Source organism: Adelges cooleyi, unplaced genomic scaffold (assembly GCF_023614345.1).
Source record: "Adelges cooleyi isolate 19-005CV unplaced genomic scaffold, UGA_ACOO_1.1 ACOO_flye_CR_arks_rails_tigmint_CR_PRNA_23, whole genome shotgun sequence".
Classification (NCBI taxonomy): Eukaryota; Metazoa; Arthropoda; class Insecta; order Hemiptera; family Adelgidae; genus Adelges; species Adelges cooleyi.
The window spans coordinates 8,508,071-8,529,520 of record NW_026095893.1 but is presented as its reverse complement, the minus strand read 5'-3'; the positions used below and the strand labels follow the sequence as shown (position 1 = coordinate 8,529,520).

Sequence of the window (21,450 nt, the reverse complement as noted above, 5' to 3'; positions counted from 1 at the left end):
TTCAATTTTTTATACTTTTGTAACACTGTTTTTTTTTAAACTTATTTTATAATAAAATAAATACATTTCATAATTTGTTTACTTAATTTATATAGTTTTGAATTTAATTTGTATAGAATCTTAGCCACATTTGCTACAATTAAGAATCTTACGATTTCAGGTTTTAAAAAGACAATATGTAATAAGGTTATAATCTTGAAAAAAACTAATGTGAATAAAACAGAAAGAATGAAATAAAATATATTTAGTTTCACTATTGCAATAATATTGTATAAAGCCTATAGGTAATACAAGTAGCAAAATAAAAAATCTATTTTGATAGGCAAAATATGTACATAAATATAGGCAACCATATTGTTTATTTATAAAAGTAAGAATTTTATTTTTTTTGTTATTGTAGTACAATGTTAAAATTGTCTAACAAATAAGAAATGGTTTACAAGTAAAATAGGTATGTAAATATGTGTATAGGAAACCATGGAAATTTATTATTTAAAACTGGTCAAGGATTCAAAAACAAATTTAGAAGAAGACAAATTTACTTTGGTTATTTTTGTGTGTAATTATTAATTAATAATTATATTTGTACCTATACGTAAGTACTTATTTTATTGTAAGATTATCTGTAGTACAATGGCTAAACATATTTATATAAAATAGGTGAACATCCTTTATTTTGCTAGATTCGTGTAATATGTAATAATAAGTTTGTACATTATATTTTTATTAAATTGTTCCTCTTTTTAATAGAGACCTGACCTAAATACGTTTGTCAATGTTGTCATACAATGATAATACAATAGATCGAATGTTAAATCTCAAACCACTGGAGCAATTACGACCTCAATATATTTCTGCATATTTAGGTAACCTTACCTAATAATCTATTTTATGTTTATTAATAAGTGACCTCTCGTGTCAATTAATAATAGCTATTAATTAGTTTTTATATATTTTATTCATTTTTACATCATGGAAAAATCTTTTGCATGTATCCCTGAATTCTAATACTAAAGTAAATTTAATTTTTCTCAGAAACAAGTACTCTTTTAAAGTAATAAAAATTAATTTCTTTAGAGGACACTACCCATTAGTTTATTAAGGAGAAAGTATAGGCAATTTTTCGCAAAACCTTAATTTAGAGCTTAAACTACAATATATAATTTTTAGTATTTATACACTAACAAGAATTCTTTATTGGTAGTTATTTTTCGTTGTCAGACTACCACGGTAATTTCTATAGATAAAATTACAATTATTTTCCAACAAAATATTCTAATTGATTGTTTTCGGGATGATTATAAATTATAATATTACTCAAATGTCTATGCCTGTGAATTTCAATTCAGTTAATAAACCAAAATATAATACCAATATTGATTATTAGAAGCTATATTTCATTTATATTCAGTTGATTACCTATTAATAATTTATAGTTTTTAAATAATATGTATAAAAATGTGTAAATATTACGAAAATATATGATTTTGATCTATGCAATTGTTTAACCAATTCTCTACTTTTTTCTTCGAGACTTGCATAGTTTTTGGACATATTTTTGGTTTCCCATAATGCAAATTTTTACTCGCTACACAATATGGTTGTGCTATTTCAAATTCTTTCAATCCTTGTTCGTAAACAGATGCTTCTAGGCATTTTCTCAACTCCTTGCTTTCGTTATTTCCGTATTCTAATAAAATTTCCGGTTGAAATTTCAATAATTTATCTTGTAACGATTTAAGCAATATTTTATCAATTCCTAATGGCGGATACACCGTGCACACGTCTTTGACAGCATCGCCCCAATCATTGTATTCAGATTTATTATTCGTTACCGTGTCCATGTCGTCTGAAACTTTCTTGTAGATATTTGAAAATCCTTGGTATGCCGACAGGGGTTGCTTTGGTGGATTGTGTTCATTGAGTATACGTTTTATATCTTCATCGACATCCTCGTTTTCTAATGACGAGCTCGATGAACAAGAAAATGTTCCAGGTTCATAAAGAGCCACAAACTTAAGACACTGTTGAACGAAATCCGGAATTTCCTTGTCACCTTCTACAGTTCCAATCGAATTCGGAGCCATAATATCAACTAAAAAAAATAATTAATACATCTATAATTGTATTTCAAAGAATATTGATTGTAGAGGGACATCACGTTGGTTTACAAATAGTCATGGCAACCTTTATGATTGTATTTTAGACCTGTATTGTGATAAGCTCAACTGTACCGCTTGGAATCGAGCTATGGGAAAACGAACAAAAAAGAAGTAATAATAAACATAACCTAAGATGTTTACAATGAATTATAAGTACTTAGTTTAGTATTCTTATTACAGATAAACATAACAATTATTTTATAGGAGTACCATATGTTTAATAACTTGTAAATATCGTGTCGTCGGCGATGTCGCCAAATCATTGGGCATGAAAGAGTTAGACATTACTCAACCTTGGGACTTGTATTGGTCTGATTTGTCTATCAGCATCGAAAGAGCTAAAGATATGAAAAAATTTCAAGTTAGTTTCATTACACGCATATTTCTTTTCAATAATTCGTAAATCGGTAACTAGTGTAGTGTAATGTTGCTATGCAGGATATTATCATTTTTTAAATATATTTCTTTCAACCTCAGTACTGTATACTAATGTATTATTGCATTGAGTAGAGGCGCAATAGAGAAAGGGGAGGTTTATAAAAAAATAACTAAAAGAAGCATCTTTTATTATTATGCTTTAGTAAAATATAACGAACTTCCTGTTTCACAACAGTCATAACTTTTTTTCTAGGAAATATTTTTCATAACAGATTATTTCCTACAAAAGATCACCTATTTTCGATATCAAAATCGGGATTTTTGATCTTAAGCTGACACGGAGTGAGTAAAATGCATTCTGCGTACTTAAGTTTTACACTAGAAACATAGAAAATGTCCTGTTAACTGTTAAGAATCAAATAGAAGTGCTCGATTTTTCGATTTCCGATCAAATTAAGGTAGTGAAATTGCTAACTTTCTCATTTTTCATCCTAGGCTTTTCGAACTTTTTTCCCCCGATTCATCTTTGAAAAAAAAGTGTTTTCAAACAAAATATAACATTTTTATACGTTTATAGTGACCGGTGCGAATTAATTTAGGGGAAAAAAGGTACTCTCATAAAAGTCGAAATAACTCCACTTCTAATCGATGGAATTTCACGTTCTTAGTCTCATTCTGATGTGGGTAAAATAAGTATAGAGAGCGTTTTGCTGTAACTGAAGAATTGCAATTTTAGCGATTTCACAAACTTTATTTTCAAGATCCAAAAGTGTACAACTTGTCTACAAAGTGCAAAAATTCAGGCTTGCAACATACAGAATGACTTTTTCGACCCATCCACATTCTCTCCACATCCCAGAGAACAAAACATTAAAAAAAAAAATCGAAAATGTCAAGTTTTCGGGCTGATTTCACTACCAAATCGCCTCAAAAATTGAGCAGGCGTAAAAGGTGAAATTATAAAAGGTGGATTATAATATATAAAAACTAGTAGTTCAACCAATACCTAATATTAAAAATAGTGCTTATAATCTCAATTATATATTCTTTTAATTTATTATAACCTAGTACTTACCATTTACCAAAGCGTAAAACATTATAAACATTAAAGCCTCCCTTAGCCCTCTTATATAACTTAAGGTAAAGAAGAAAAAATAATTTGAAAGTACTATTTTTTAAATTAGGAGTTCTAAGCCCGTGCCTAAGTGATATAGTACAATAAGTGGTATGTTTAGTATAATATAAATGATGAATAATGCGAAGAATAAAAAAAATGTTAACTGACCTGACCCAATAATGTATATGAACTAAAGTATATTTCCTTCACCTGACACCTAATATTGGTCAGGTACTATGTACCTGGGTGCGATGTAAAATGGATCATTGAAATGTTCTTTATTTGGCTTCAGTTGCCGTGGGCAAAGACTCATTATTTCCTTGAATTCTTGATACCAGGACACACTTTTCGCGCAAATCGTCTGTTCTTGAACTCATAAGTCATAATTTACTGTATGACGTACCTACCTGGTCATCTTGTTATTTTCAGAAAACTAATCATTTTCCCGGAATGACGGAAATATGTCGAAAGGATCTGTTGGCTCGAAACCTCAACAGAATGATCAAGATATTCCCAAATGATTACAATTTCTTTCCAAAGACATGGTATTTGCCAATCGAGTATGCGAGTTATTCTTTGTTGCTTGATTTGTATTTAAAGCAAACTATAGGTGCTACTTATTATTAATATACTAATAGTTTTACGAAATTACAAGACCATATGAGTCAACACAAAGGCTTAACATACATCCTTAAGCCGGATGTCGGTTGCCAAGGAATCGGAATATATTTAACGAAATCTACGAAGAACATTGCGCGATATGAAAAGTTGATTTGTCAACACTACGTGTCAAAGGTAATACGTTTATTGTTTTGGAAAAAGATCTCTAGCCATTTCAAAAAAATGATGATATATATATATATGACTAAAAAAAAAAGTCACAGTCTACTTAAATCCTAAGAGCTAAAATGATAAAACATGGAACATGTTTTAGTCTTCTGGCTCCTCATTAGTGATCTTTTCTGATCTATAATCTCCTTGCGATTTATGATTTTAGTATAGTCTTAATTATGTGTTTTGGTCAAACGTTATGCATGGCGATGACGACTCGTTACTATTTCAATGGCATCTTATTACTTATACGTTATTAGACGTTTAAAGTAGGTGCGCTACTTTAGTATCGTTTTCGGGCTGGGGGGGGGGCCTAGGCTAAAGCATGTTCCATGCTAAAAAATTGTTTTGCTACCCCCTGAATCGTTTTTATTTACAAAAAGAAGGAAAGTTTAAAATTTCAGCGGTCTAGGACATTTTACCCATTTGATTAACATATAAAAAATGGTTTTGAAAGCTTACAATAATACCTTTAAAATATTTATATTCATTTGTTGTTTATTCTCAGTTTTTTCAATTAGTTATGATGACTAAAAATTTATTTTTATTTATCATTTAACTATTGTTTCTTTCAATAAAAAAAAACAAGATCTAATATTTAGTAAAGCATTTTGAATGCGAAAGTGTCAGCTTTTCAAAGTTTTTGAAGTTATAACGATTTTTACAAAAATAACATTTTTACGTGTTAATCAAATGGCGGAATATAGCTCTAAAAAGCTCTAGAAAGCTGGAATTTTAAACATTTCTTCTATTAGACAAATAAAAAAAATTCCATTGGTAGCAACATTTTTTTCTAGGTTAGATAATATATATATATATATACAATTTTGTACCTTTTGTCTATATTTTTACTTTGCCTGCAGCCTCTACTGATTGACGGATATAAATTTGACATGAGGGTCTATACTTTAATAGCGTCATGCGATCCGCTTAGGATTTACGTGTACAACGATGGTCTCGTTAGGTAAATTATATGATATACTTGTACGCTATAATCGATAAGACACTACAGCCAGAAACCGGGTAGACACTCGAGTTTGTGATTTTTTTTTTTTTTTTAATTATGGTACCAATAAATCTAGTCGCATTAAGTAGCGTAAAACTTGCCCACTCGGTTTTTATGGTGCTGCTATTATTAAGAAGAGTCCCAATGAGCTGATGAGGTTTTGATTCGTTAGTTTAGAAGGGAACTAGGCAGTAAGTTAAAAATGGTGGTCTACTTGATAAACTTTAAGAGGACATTTTGTTTGGACAGATCATGAATGTCCTTTTTCTTCCTATAGGTTTGGCTCCTATACATGCTAATATATATATACATATGTAGATAAGTATAGTATTGACTATTGTATGTATCGCCTGTGGAGTCATTTAGTGACCATTTTATGTTTTCCTCATAGACTCGCGACCGAACCGTATGAAAAGCCAACGAGTAAAAATTTAAAAAATCTTTTTATGCATCTCACAAATTATTCGGTTAACAAAAGAAATACTATGTACATAGACAACGAAATGTATGGAAGCAAACGGTAATTGTTTTAATGAGTAATGTATTAATAATTAATACCGCGTACTCGAATTAACGCGTAAATAATTCAAATCATTTTTAATGTACTTTAAAAAAAAGTCGGTTGAAGACACTTAATAGCTGGCTCGAGGCTAGACAGTACAGCGTAGAAAAGATATGGGAAAAAATCGACGATGTTATCATTAAAACGGTTATTGTCGCCTATCCTTTCGTCAATAGAAGTTATCAAACTTGTTTTCCAAATCACGAATACACATCGGCGTGTTTCGAGATACTTGGTTTCGATATACTGCTCGATGTGAACTGCAAGCCACACCTTTTGGAAGTCAGTTATCACTATTAGCTATTAATACTATAATTCTTTTGGTGCAATTTTTTTAATCTGTATTATTTATGAGCAAATACTTTTTTACAAAATTAAAAATCGCGATTTATGACTAAACTTGGTTTATACAGTGAATGCTCAATAACAACAATTATTTAGGCTAGTTATAAACACTTAAAAAATAATTAAACTGGATATCCTGTAAGGACTATAACTTAATAGTTTTATTAAAAATAGTCCAAAATTATGCAAAAATTTACAGATACACTGTTTTTCAATAACATGTCTTTGCTGTTAGTTACATAAGATTTTCATTATTCAACTTCTCATTTTTTTTAATTTACCCTATATGTATAAAAATTACGAAAGTCTTTTTTGTATAGTTGTACTGATGGACTATTACTCTAACCAGTTTATTAAATAGGTAACATTATTATTATACAATAAATTTCCCATGTTTAGGTCAACCATTCGCCTAGTTTCCATACGGATACTAAACTTGATCAAATAGTAAAAGAAGAATTACTAAGAGATACCTTCAAATTATTACAGTTAGACACTTCTATTAAAAAATTGGTTTCTGAAGAAGAAAAATGGAAAGCGGAACAACGAATATTGAACACTGATAAAAATGTTTGGTATATAGTCTTTGGTATATAATTCAGACATCAGTGTTTCCTCGTAAATGTGGACAGAATACTAAAAAATTTGCTTAAGTTCTTCAATTCTCAGGCATTTCTTTTAAAATATGTATTCAAAACATTTAATATTTGTTAGGTAGAGCCCTACTAACTTTTGAAACTTAGACAAGAAGTGATAACGTGGTATAACTTGAAAATAATCTACTGGAAATGTTGACTAATCGTTTTGGAAATTATATATTATTTTAAAATGATAAACACAAGTATAAATAACAAAAGGAAAAACTACTAAATTACAATAATTTTCTGTGAAAATAACGTGCCTTGTATTAAATTTATGTTTGTATTTTAATGATACAGTTTTAAAATATTATCAGACAATTCCGTTATAATTCTGGTTACAATGTTATAACAACAATACCTAATAATAGTGATACATCATTATTCATTTGTCTGTAAGAATCTGTTTTAAAATCAAAATTCGTGATATCGCCGCCCCCGTAGAACAACGACACAACTGCAATAATTGAAATTTTACAAGAGAACCAAAAAACCAAATTATTTTTCACTAAAATGTTAATAATTCATGAATGCGCAATTAATTATTACAACTACAGTTACGATGTTTTTCTACCTTATGCGTTCGCTAAATCTAAACAAATTGAAGCAATTAGTCCATTTTACAAAATTTTGCAGTTGTGTCATTGTTCTACCGGGGCGGCGATATCATCTATTATTTAGCATAAAATAATTAAATAATTTACAGCAAACAACGAATTCAGGAATGCAAGAAAATATGCGAAGAAGAAAAAAGAACATGGGAAAAGGAAAACATGGGTAATTATAGATTAATATACTCAGAAAAAAACTCCGATTCATATCAAAAGTTTTTCAATCAAAATGAAAGTACGCTTTTTCAAAATACTCACTGTTCAAAAATACGTTTAGAATCCACGGTACCTAAGCGAATTAAGTCCGAATAGTATATTATTAATATTACAATAGCGTAAATATTATTTTTCTTTTATAACTAGCTGAAATATAAACGAACTAATAATGAAACAGCAGAGAAAAATAGTACATCTAAAGACGTAGGCGAACCAATAAGAAAATGTAGTTGCTGCAGTAATAGCTCAAAAGAAGTATATTAAATCTATTTTAAAAAATATGTATGTATGTGTAATTAAGCTTATATAATTATTTTTGCAGCCGTTAATAAAAAAAGAAAAATCAATTTTTAAGCCATTACACGTTTTGAGAAATGCTGTGTCAATGATTGATTCGAGATCGAATACAAATAAAACAGTTGTGTAAAATGTTAAAATGTGAAAACTATCACTATTTATTTTTTAAATATCTGTGTAGATCGTTATGGATACAGACATTGTTATGACCATGACCGAAAAAAGAAAATCAATATGTCATCAAAATTATGCTACTAAAAATTATGTTGAAAGTAATATAAAATCGACTCATTCGGAAGCTAAAGAACTAGTGATGGCTACTCGATCGAATTTTAATGTAAAAAATTCTAAAGTATATATATTTAACAAACCGTTGGCCAAAAAAGATTCAGCTCAAATGCAAACGTCTGTATGTATAAAATTATAAACGCTTAACATAATACATATATAACAAATATATTTATTATGATATCTTTGTTAACATTATTAGATTATTGAGACAAATCCTAGTTTAGAGAATGAAAAGATCTTCAAAATTAAGATTAAAAAACAATTTGCCGATGTTCAGTCTTCGATTTCAAGTATAAGGGTAAATATTATGTTAATGAATTTTTCAAATGAAAGGGAGGATTTAGCGCCTTTATAATAAAAAATTGCGTTTTAACACCTATTAAAATACAAATGTTACGGAGTGCTAAAAGGCAGGGGTTGGGGTAGTTCTGGATATTAACCCTCTGTTAGTCAGTCGATTTTCGGTCACACTTGAATTAAATGTGACCTGCGTACTTTTCTTACCTAACGGCTAAGTCACAGTCTGACTTAAGTGTGACTGAAGTATTATTAGCCCGCGTGGCTAACGGAGGGTTAAATATTACCGATTTATATGTTCGATTTATGGCACAAATGGTCTGATCAAACAGTGTTTGGAGCACTGAAAATGGGTGAAAAACAAACACCAACAAACTAATTTTCGAATAACATTAATCAGTTTATTGTGCCTCCTGTAAAATTAGAAAAATTGATTTAGATGGCGTTAGAACTGACACAACGATATGACAAATATCGTAGGACAATTTTCCAAAAATAAATACTAAGATTTGAATTAGTGAAAGAACTAAATAAATCCATATAGAATCAATTACATAAAACTATTGTTATTTTATTTTAATATTATTTTATATAAGCTGAAAGTTAGCCCTTCCCTTTTCCTCTAATACTTAGTCGGATCACAACCTATGAATAAATAACAATTAAAATCTGATGTTTTTAAACGATAACTATCAAATTTATTGAATATTTATTATGTTATCTATCTCTATTAGAAATGGGACTTTCAGAATTCAAATTAAAAAAATATGTTACTTCTACTATAAAATGTGGCAAGTTAATATGTGCAATTTGGATTCATGTTTTCTAAAAAAATATGTTTAATAAATGTTAATTATAATAAAATATGTATTTTCTTTGAATATTTATTAGTTTGTATACACATTTTTGTAGTATAAAAAAAGAAAAGGGTACTGGAATTGCTGGAAAGACGTGGAAATAAATATAGTAGATGAAAATGAAAGACTAGCTGGTCTAAAAGATAGAGATAAAATTATGTTCAATATGGGCATAAAAGAAATTGTAAGTATAATTATTATGAATTATGACAATCCTTAGTTCGTACCTACTACCTATACATAACCGTGGCGCACACAGGATATTTTTCTCTTGGAGGGGGATAGGAGGTGAAATTGTTGGATGATGAAATGTGTTTGTAAAAAAATACATTAGTTATTTGGCAAACATTTCAGAACAAAGTTTGTAGATAATCTTTAAACCTTGATTTCAGAAGGCGTTATAATTTCTTATCATCATTCATCCCCCCTCAAACGAAATGGCAAAACGACCCCCCTAGAATGAGCTCCAGACACGCTACTGTGTAGTGTTGACACGAGCTGTATATTATACATTTAGTATTTAGTATATTTTTATACATTTTTTGAAAATAATGTATTGTCATGTTGAATATTATTTTAGATTTACAACGCGTTTGAAAAATTTAACAACTTGACGGAAAAGGATATAGAAAATTATACCAATTATGAGAAGAAAAAGAAATTAGTCGGACCACCTTCGCAAGGATGTTCTGTATGGACCATCATGTTCATGACCGATGAATTAAAAAACTAGTACATCATTATTTATATGATTGTTTTAAATATTTATTTTTCGGACTTTGATGCTTCTCATTAAATTATATTAAATATAAAGTACAAAACAAAGATAGAAAACATATAAATTATTAATATTACATACCAATAATACCGTATTACCTACATTAAAGTAATTACAATAATAATAATTGTAATATATATTATACAAACAAATATTGTAAGGAAAATAATAATAGCCAAAAAGAATTAGAACATTTAGCTATAAAAGTATATAATCATCATTATAAATAGCGACAGATTAATATAAAAGAGATTCGTTGGTGAAGGTCGAATAATGTGCTCATAAGTAAATAATAGTTTACAAATAATTGGAAGATTCAGAGTACAAAGGAACCAAGTCCATCACAGCCGATTTCCAGTAATTGGTTCCTAAATTGGTTTTCGCATAATCTACTCTGTGCTAAAATGGAGTATACATGTTATCATTTTGCGGCATTGGGATGAACTAAGTAGGTACCTACTTGGTTCACACTTCACTGTGGCGCAGAAATTAGAAATATATTACTTTTACCGTTTACACCTAATTTGCACGAAAAACCTCACAATGTAAAAAAATGGAATTAGTCCACTCGTGTACCAAGCCCTCAAATTTTTGATCCAAAAAATGCATTATCATTTAGATAAAACCTATTAACTACTGTTTACATAACACGTATTATATATATATATATATATATATATATATTAAATAATGAGCAAGCCAAATGTTGAAATCACATAAATTATATCAAAATAAAAATACAACAAAAATAAGTATCCATGGTTATGCTAGCTATAAAAAAAAACTAAAAATAAATCGAATTTATTATGTATTACATATATCTACAACATTTTGTTTTTAATGTACCGCCAACCAGGGTAAAATGGAATAGGCGCCTGACTTAGAACAATTAATTTTTGTTTATTTAAGGTGTAAGGTAATGGCAAATTAGTTTATAACTTATTTTGTTTAAGTTTGTAAATTTGTTTCGCAAAAAAATATATTATGATAAAAACAACTAAAATATAGTGTCACCCAAAATATTTCATTTGGCCATACGATCTTATTATTATTAATAAATTGTTCTATAAGAATATCAAAGGGCGAGGCCGAGAAGGCTGAAGGTTATTGCGCGACGAGTATTAGGTTTGGTAAACACTAAACAGTCACTGTAGTCAGCACTCTGGTGTCTGTAGTCTGTTTACTGTTAGTAAATCAGTAATCGTCCGTCGTTCAACTGCTTGGTTTGTTGTTGACTGCATTTGTGTTAGTGTAGTGTTCGCTTTGTTTTATTCAATGATGCAAATTAACCTAACCAACGTTAGTTTATAATACTAATAACATTTTTGAACAACGCAGTTGCCTATGACAACTGTTGAACTACAAACATACATTTTTAAAAAATAAAACCGTGAGTACAAACTTAAAATTATAATTATTTTAAAGAACATTATTTTTTGTTTGATTTATGGTACTTGTGTATTGGACCCCCTCCTATTTGTTCAATATCATAGGGTGATTAGATAAAATAAATCACACTACACATTAATACAGTTCCTAATGAAGCAATTACTTACCCCCATCCGCCCCTCTATAGCTTCCTATAGAACGACAGGTCACCTAGTGTTTTGACACTAGCTTGCAGGCTTGCTCCGCTAAACTAAAAAGTATTCTAGGCTTGCAGGATACAAGGAGGAGGTCACAGGTTTAAAGTTAAATCAAGTTTAATTTAAAGAAGAAGTTAACAAATTAGCCTGGTAACCAAGAGCGGCGGCAGCGACGTGTTTGAACTTTGAACTCGCCGACCTAGACTTTTGGACACCACTGATCACAGACATCACAAAATTTGTAAATTTTTTTATTATTTCCTATTAAACATACTTCCTTCTACTTAGAAAATTCATTTTTTGCTATAACTACCCTCTGATATTGAAAAAAATAGGAGGGGGCATCCGTACAATACACAAGTACCGCAAAGTTTAATAACTTCGTTTGTACTCAATATTCAGTAGTCGATGGTCAGGTTTCAATGAAACCTGACAAATATGCTAACAGATTAAGATTATATAAAACGTGACACCTGGAAGGGGACACAATATATTGTTAATCGTAAGCCACCACAAAAGTACTGGCGGCAAAAATACATTTTTTTTTTTTTATGTAAAGAATTTAATAATATAAATATTTTTAGTTTTTACACAATATAAATATATTACTGTTTAAAATTAAATTATTAGAACCAAATTGAGAGCAAGGCCAGTGAATATGTGAATACTATACAGGCTCATAAAATCAACAATAAAAATATTAATTTAGGGTAAGGTAGGGTTATGTAGGACTGTGGGGTTTTAGAGATCCTAGACTACTAAAGAATAATAAACGAATAACGACGAACGAATATAGTCTTTGTCCATTGGCGATAACACGTTTTTTCAGTTTCACAGAAAATTGTTATTTATAGTTTTACATCTACTTTCCTGTCTAGTGCTGACCAGTTTCCTCAGCTGCTCTAAGCAGACCTATTTGGATACATTAACATTATAGTGGTGTAGATTTAAGATAACGGCCGCCGCGTTTTTGTGTGATAAGTATCTTCCCTGTGTTAATTTTTATCAGTGTCCGGGGCCTGGTTGCTACCACTTTTTCCAAATTGCATAAATTACCAATGTCTATGATGAGTTTCTTATCAGTGGGCAAGATTCAAACTGATAAGGACGGCAGGTGAGCAGGTCATCTGGTGTTGGCACTCGCTCGCTCGGCGCCGACACTTCGCTCCTCTTAACCAAAAATATCCTAGGTTTAGTATAGTCTAGAAGGAGGTTACAGGTTTAAAGTTTAGTTAAAATACTAAAGTTAAAAAGATCTGACAAGAAACTTGTCATTGGAAAAAAGTGTACAATGGAAAAAAGCCAAAAGGTCCTTGGTGTAACGCATGCAATTTGGTAAAAGTGGCGCATCACATCAGGAGTAGTGTTTACACGTGTTTATATAGTGCTCGGATGTTAATGACCATAAGACAATTTCTAAAATGATATGCCTTTAATAAAATGTAAAAAAACTAAATATTAAATGTGTATTGAATAAAAAAAATTAGAGATTCTGGCTGCATTTTTTGACGACGTAACTTATGTTCACCTCCCCTCCATAAAAAAAACAAATTGCAGCTCTACCGATGTAATAAGGGCGTAGCGGAGTCATTTTTTAGGGGGGGCAGCCAAGTCCATTTGGTCGACTGACTTATCAAAAAAAAAAAAAATTTACATACGTGTATAATTAATTTTTTATTTCTGTAGTTTATAAATATAAAAATTGTTTATTGTTTATATTTAAATCATTATATTTGTATATACAACAGTCAACAATACAAATAGTTATTAAATTATATATATATATTTTTTAATAAACCATTTTTCGGTTATAATATCTACTACATATTATCTAGATAAATACAAATACTATAAATGACAATACTGGAAGGTCAATGTTAATTTGTATTGACTCAGAATTTTTCCCCCAATAACAGTGTTTCCCAAATCAAGGAATAAAAATAGGATTATTCTGAAACGAAGTCTACACTGAAAATTGAAATTTTACATTGGCTTATAAATATAAACTATTATCATACATAATATGCATACGGTATATTTTTTACAATATATAGCTACACTAACATTGGGGGGAGGGGAAATAAGCACCTAAAAAGACCTAGCCTTCCGTTATTGTCATTTATAGTATTTGATAAATATCATCAACAATTTGTTTTTAAGAATAGTAATAGAAAACGTGTTCACTCCGATTGATTTATAAGGGGTTTGAAATCGTATGGGTTTTAAGAAGTTTAAGTAGGCAATATTTTAGTAAAATGGGGTTTTAATAAATTTCAACTATTTACAGATAAATTTGTAAAAGTTTGAAAGTGTTATTTTTAACTTACTCAATTTTTTCAATGATTAAATTTCATTGGTATTTTTAGAACTAAAAGCTTGACAAAATTACGCCTACTTAGGATGGTCTAATTTTAATTCTGTAAAAAAATTAAAGTTCTTTAACTACTTTACTAGGATATGTAGGAAACCAATTTTCATTTAAAACAATCGGTAAAAACGATAATTATAGTTATCACTATAACTGCATATTTTACAGATTTATATACTAAACTAGATAACCGAATATAGTTTTATTATATTATGTAACTTTATATTATGTGTATATTTTTGTATTATAGTAAATACTTATTGAATTCTTAAAAAAAAAATATTGATAGGGAAATTTAGTCTTATATAAGACTTTTGGGTAGGTGGCATGGTGCACTCCACTACCTCAAAAGTTTGCTGAACAATCATCCAAACCTAGGTGCATACATTTTTAAAACGGCTAATAATACGTAATCGATTACAATGATATTTCGGATTACTCGTAATCCGAGATTAATAAAAAAATTGGATTATATTTTTTCCAGTAATTCTGATTTTTGGATTACAGATTACAGATTCCAATAATTCCTAGTTGTTGGAATATGGGTTTTTTTTATCCAGTAATCCAACATTATGGATTATGGATTAATTGTATTCTAATAATCCAAACCAAAATATTAAAAATAAACAGTTTTTTAGTGTTCAAATTAAAAATTAATTTCAATAATTTTTTACTTCGAGGCGAAGCTATAAGGTACTGTTGTTTTTACGATAATGTGTTTTGATTTTTTTTTTTTGTGTGTGACTGGATCTACGATATCTTCTAACCGCTGATCAGATTTTTCATCCAGCCTGTACTGTACGGCCAAAAATTTAAAATTTAAAATGTTGAACTGGTTATAGTATAGCCCGGTATAGGCAATATGACATTTTTTAGATTATAAACAGTAATAAAATAATAATCAACATTGTAATAGTGTAGAATATTCAGTATAATACTTACAATATTACCATACAATTTACCTAAATCAATATCAATATAATCGTATGCACCAAAGTTTAGATAGTAGTTTCAGCGCTAGAAGAAACGTGTGTTGTATAGATAAAATCATCTAAATTTAAAAAAAAAAGGTTATACAGATAATTGATTTTTTTTAGATTTGGGTATTATTTTTTAATTAATTTAGAATTAACTTTAAATCATCATTTCATAATTAAAAAATTAATGCCGGGTTGCATAAACGTTCACTAAATGTTTAATGAACCATTAAATTTATTAATTCTTTATGTACTAGGTATTTTGCAGTTAGATAATTCTGCAATAATAAAAAATAACAATATTATCAATAACATTATCAATGAAAAAGTTTACATAATAATTAGTTAAACAAGTAAAAGCTATGGACATTTACTTTTTTTTTGTGAATAGAAGCCCTGTACTTTGTCACTGAACCGCGTTGTTCTGCTTACGACATCATGATATGATATGATAATATCTGTAGTGTATTTTTAAGGTACCGAAATATTGCCCTGCTAAGAAAAAGCGCCATAACTAGAATAAAATAATCTTAAAGCCAAGTAAAAACTAATTGTACATATTTTCTTTAGCTAACACTTTTTTTTTTTAGTTACGGCACTAAGTTTGCTTAGTAGGGCAGAACACCGGTATTATGAAAATGTTCGGATAAAAGGTATGTTATCCTGAAAAACTGTCGGAACAGTTTTAATGGTCACATTTTTTGGGATTATATACTGGGCCATGAAAAATCGCCCAAGACATTTATAATTAGAAAAAATCCTAATTACTAATAATAGTATGGTGGTTTGTTTTCAGATGAGTTTAATTTCAGTTGTATTGAAAAACACGCCTGATGAATGGGATAACCCACCAGTTTATGACACGAGTTACATACTTGTAGAAGTAAAAGACTATACAAATGAATACAGAAATATAAGCTCAAATTTCAATTTACGAATAAGAAAAATTAGCAGAGTACAAAATCCATTTCAATACGGCCGGTTTATGTTACGGAAAGAAATGCTTGGTGTTTATTGCGAGGTATATACTGAATTATTTTCTGATATTATCATTTCAAATAAAATAACTTTTCTCAAGTACAATTAGTCGAATACGTTCAGTGGCACACGCAAAACCGTATTATTTTGGTTCTATTCCATTTAACCTCCAAGCGCTCGCGTACGGGATGTTAAAACCTCAACTTTTGGTATTTTTTGATACTTTCTAAACGAAATCCAATGACAGTGTAAATACCGCATCGATATCCCCAACGAGATTTTTTAAGACTTTGTTGTGACTATTTTTTAAACCATAAAAAATAGGCAACATATGAGAAAAGCTTGTTTGTTTTTATAACTTTCGACTATGCCAGGCGGCAGCTTATTTTCAGATTAATTTGTGTAGCTTTTATAGCATAATTTTTAACTTATACAATTTTATGTTAAAAAATGACCATGGGAAAAATAACAGTTATCACAGTAGTTATTTGTTTTTTATTTGAAAGAAAAAACATTTCTATACGGTTGTCGGCGTATTGGGTTTGAATTTTCGATTACATTACAAAAAAAAAACATGGTGTTATTCCAATTTGGATTATGGGGTTTAGAAATTTAATTTTGTAACTGAATGTACCCTTAATGAAGCTTTCCTTATTATAACAAAACAATATTTATCGAAATCGGACCACTTTAAGAAGCTTAACATTTTTAGTTTTAGCAAAGAAATAAAATTATTAAATATTTAATAAACCCTTAACCCCAAAAAATAGTACACTTAAGTATATAGGTGTAATTCGGCAGCAATGTTACCATCATCAGCGATTGATTACAACTGACTTTTTGTAACAGTTTTAATTTATTTCAAAATTTAATATTTAAAAAAAGCATAACTTAAAATTATAAACCTAAAATAGTGAAATGTTTTCCCGTTATTCGGGTTCACTTATAATTTTAGCGTAAAATGTGTTGATAAAATCGTTGAATTAGTCACAAGTATGAAATTAAAAAAAAAATTTTTTTTTAGACTATAGCTTTTCACGGAGTACATAGAAATGATTTACAAACAGCGCTGAAACATACATGCGATTATAGGCGATATACTCTACCATTTGAGGATGTTTATGATAAACATCCAGTTTTTCACTCAACATTCAGTAGTCTACTTGAACAAGTAAATCGCTATCAAGATAACACACATAATTTGTGTGTATTAATTATAAGTAGAATTACAAGCCCAATAAAAACTCAATGTGATTATTACATTAAGTATGTTGTTGAATTTGCTTAAAATTTAAATTTGTTTGTCCATATTATTTTAATGAACTGATTATTTTATTACGTTTTTACTGTTTTTGAATATTTTACTCATATTATACTATATTATATAATATCATGACTATAATTATATTAGTCATTATAAATATTTATGTGTAATCCTAAAACCGGTTAAGTAAATTAATCGAAGTAGAGTTTTGACTGTCATTATACTTCGTATTTTTAATTACGCAAAGTCTACTTGATTATTATATGTATGCAGTATTTATTAGTTAGAACTTATAAGTTACTAATGTATCAGGACTGTTTTAAATGTTATTGTTAATGAAAGTGTCATTAAACGTAATTTTTTCCTACTATTTTTGTAATAAGTACACTATATTTCATGTATTTTTATTTTATATTAAATATATTACTTAACTAATTAGGTTTTTTAACTTTACATTGTTGTGTTAATGTTTATCCAGAGATCCTTCTTGATTCCATAAATTAGATTATATGTTTTGTACAGGTTTTAGTTTTTTAGAAACGCAATAATAAAATTATTATCTTTTTACAGGTTTTTAATAGTTTATTCTATTTGGTTGTTATATTGTAACTAAATGAAGTAATACTAAATTGTTGAAACGAACATCAAAGTGTTTTTGCTTATCTTTTGAAAAAAAAAATAAGACTGGGTTCTTAATTGTAAAACAGTTATAGATAGGAACGTGAAAAATGCAGTCATCGCAAAACCAAGAAGTTATGATGTAAACAGATATGAAATAAGTGAGAACACGTTGTATTTTGCTAATCAAGGCTCTCGCAATACGTATATAGATAGCTGGTTTTTTTTCTAACTAATAAATTAATTTCTATTTTTAGTTGGTTAATTACTGATTCTACCACTGGTAAGAGTTAAGACGTATAAAACATTAAATCGTATTAGATGGTTTTAGTAATTATTTACAGCGCGTGGCTCAGGGCCTTGCTTTGGTAATCGGCAAAATTTGGATAGCGTTAGCCGAGCTGAACAATGACACGAGCCAAGCCAAACAATTCCCATGGTTCGCCAACCGCCATACAAAGCTAGCTCGCCTAACTAAGTCGAATTTTAATGAATAATACAATTCGAAATATAAATTTTAGTTAAGCAGAAAATTATTCACTAATAAAAAATATTTCCGTTATATTTTTCGACGCAAATACATTGGTGCGTTTTTTTAAAAAAAATTCATTAAAAAGTTACAGTCATTTAAAAATGTTAAAATAGTCGTTATTTCTAAACTATGTATTGAGCGTTATACTTGGAATAATGAAAAAAACGCACCGTCTTGCCCTCCGGAACATTGTTCTCTTTGTGGCGGAACTCCTACTGATATTATGGCAACGTTAATTATATTTTTTTTTACAAAATAACTAAACTTGGTCGTGGTTTTAGTCCAAAAACAATCTAAACATATTTTTCGACCTTGTTATGACATTCCCTCCTTCCTCTAGTAAATGTTATGATTTATGATGAATCCAAATGTTTTTTCAAAACTTAAATCGAAGTATTCTTAGAAACAGAAACACTAAACAGTACATTTGAAGTAAATATGTACATAAGGTTTTGTACAAAAACAGATCCTACCTACATGCGCTATATAAATTGAAAAAAAATGTAATATAAAAATAGAACCTTCTTTCCTATGGTAATATATATTATGATTAAAATGTTTAGCTTAATAATAAGTTTTAGTGACAAATAACCTATACATTGCGCCCTAATAAAGGTCACAGAACCCCCGGCAGAAGCTATGCTTAGAATTTAGAGTATGTCAATGATACTGTTACTATGGTTACCGTGGTTACTACGGTTACAAATCAATTGTTTATTTTGTGTTAGCAGCCGAAAATAAACATATTCGGATTTGTATTTAAAGTAAAAAATTCGTGTCAGAGGCTACCCTTAGGGGTGGAATTTTCAAAAAGTACTATGCCAGAAATCTTCGTGGGAGTGTACTCAACAACTTTCCAAAGTATCATGGCGATCGGATGAATGGTGTAGTAATGCGTTAAGGACAAACAGACATACGGCTATTAGGTTATGGTTTTTCTTCGTTGATCCCCCAGCGCCCAGGCGTCCTATAAGAAGCTTAGCTTCAAAAATTTTAGAAGAAAATAAGTGTCTTATCCTTAATGAATCATCCTGTACACATATCAGTATGCATAACGATAGTATTCATAAGTCATAACATAAAACATTATCTATTTGTAAATTATACTTTCTAAATTTTTATTAACAACAAATGTATACAATTTGAACTTGGTTTGCCATTTGTTAGTTTATTTATTCATCATGTTTAAACTGATTAAAACAAAATATTTTTTATAGACCACTCGACATTTTATTATAATTAGTTAAAAATGCCCTTAAACGTTTAAATCATCTTATCTCTATAATTTCTATTCTCCAAAAAATCCTACAAATACCATTTACGATGTTCGTTCTTTGGTATATAAAATATTCTCTTTTTGTGTTAAATTTCAGTAAATTTTTCAAATATTATGAGCCTTACAAAATCAATTATCTAACTAATTGGATTGCCGATTGATTATTGTTACGATAAATACAATAGGGAGACATTTGTAATTGTTGATACATTTGTCGTGAACCTAAAGGATAAAGTACTTTCTAAAATAGTAATTAATCAAAGGTAATTACAATTGTAAATGGAATAAAACGGACCCTTACCATCATATCGACGATCCGTGTTATTTAGCGATTGTTACATTATACTTAGTTATTTAGATTATTCCGTGGTGGTTCTTACCTGCGTGCTCTGAAACTGAATTCTGAAATACAAATTAGCTGGGACGTACGCTTTCATTGGTCGGGATGCCGATCAAAGAAATCAGTATGGCGGTTCCAGAGATTGATATCTCAAACACAATATTACACAGACATGCATAAAATAAACACATTACACAACAAAACAGGTATCACTAGTAAAACCGTTACCACCTTTTTGATACAAAAAAAAAAAAAAATTCTGTTATATGAATTTATACACTTGTCTACATAGTTCATATCAACTACCTAATCTAGACTATAATCATACATAATTTTATTGAATTAACCTAGTTCTAACTAGTAGCTTCTAATTATAATAATTAATAGTACGATTTGCAAATATTAGTTTAACAGTAACAAGAAATATTAGTAAATAACTAGTTAAAACCAAGTTCTCTTTTTATTTTTCGTTTTAACTAATTGAAAATATAACACATTATTACTAAAATTTCAAATAGTTGTTGTACTTAGAAATGGATAATGATAATTCCATACTTAACTATGTGCTTAGCAAACTCCCGGCAGAATGGGAGAATGTACCTATTGAAATGTATTCCGTCAGTTATGTGTTGTTTCCATTGTGGAAAAATACTTATGAATATGAACAGATAGCAATGCTGTTTTATAATGATCATTTTCATATTAAATCCATACAAAGATTACAAAACCCGTTTCAATATGGTCGATATGCGTTAAGACAAGAAATGCTTCATTTAAGTTGTGAGGTAATAATTTTTTAATACGCTTAATTATTTTTACTTTTTAATTTAAGTTTGATATTGTAACTTGAAATATTATATTATGCTATATTTAACTAATTCTAATAGCATGTGTACATCCCAATTGAAATTGTACACCTAAGTGTTGATAATAATATATATTAGTATTAATAAAATAATTACAATATATTGGAAAAAGTTGCTTATCATCAATGACATATAGTATACATGGTAAATTTATATATTGAAATAACGTATTGATTTTATTATAAAGCAAATTTACTAACATTGTATGTAATTTGTATGATATTGCTCTTTTTTGTTATTTCATATTTGTGTAAAAAAT

At 29.0% G+C, this 21,450-nt stretch overlaps 3 protein-coding genes across 5 annotated transcripts; 2 read left to right on the top strand and 1 right to left on the bottom strand.

Annotated features, from left to right (window-relative positions):
* Positions 1–1,469: 1,469 nt before the first annotated feature.
* On the bottom strand, positions 1,470–20,444 carry LOC126835878 (uncharacterized). Its single transcript, XM_050568733.1, has 2 exons — positions 20,287–20,444; positions 1,470–2,095 (listed from the first exon to the last, which is right to left on the bottom strand). Exon 2 carries the CDS (start codon positions 2,085–2,087, stop codon positions 1,470–1,472), a length of 618 nt encoding a protein of 205 aa, XP_050424690.1. The 5' UTR covers positions 2,088–2,095; positions 20,287–20,444.
* On the top strand, positions 2,388–10,341 carry LOC126835877 (tubulin polyglutamylase TTLL6-like). Its single transcript, XM_050568731.1, has 13 exons — positions 2,388–2,523; positions 4,087–4,217; positions 4,296–4,452; positions 5,352–5,452; positions 5,886–6,014; positions 6,113–6,338; positions 6,801–6,971; positions 8,014–8,121; positions 8,189–8,284; positions 8,345–8,572; positions 8,654–8,752; positions 9,664–9,792; positions 10,189–10,341. The coding sequence occupies exons 1-13, from the start codon at positions 2,431–2,433 to the stop codon at positions 10,339–10,341; spliced, it is 1,821 nt and encodes a 606-aa protein (XP_050424688.1). The 5' UTR covers positions 2,388–2,430.
* LOC126836019 (uncharacterized) lies at positions 11,546–17,945 on the top strand. Of its 3 annotated transcripts, XM_050568966.1 has the most exons (4): positions 11,549–11,776; positions 15,908–15,970; positions 16,114–16,338; positions 17,320–17,944. In XM_050568966.1, the coding sequence occupies exons 3-4, from the start codon at positions 16,114–16,116 to the stop codon at positions 17,581–17,583; spliced, it is 489 nt and encodes a 162-aa protein (XP_050424923.1). In that variant the 5' UTR covers positions 11,549–11,776; positions 15,908–15,970; the 3' UTR covers positions 17,584–17,944. The 3 variants fall into 3 exon arrangements, with proteins under 3 accessions (XP_050424920.1, XP_050424923.1, XP_050424922.1); XM_050568963.1 differs by lacking the exon at positions 15,908–15,970 and having other exon boundaries at positions 11,546–11,685; positions 17,320–17,945; XM_050568965.1 differs by lacking the exon at positions 15,908–15,970 and having other exon boundaries at positions 11,553–11,776; positions 17,320–17,942.
* Positions 20,445–21,450: the final 1,006 nt, after the last annotated feature.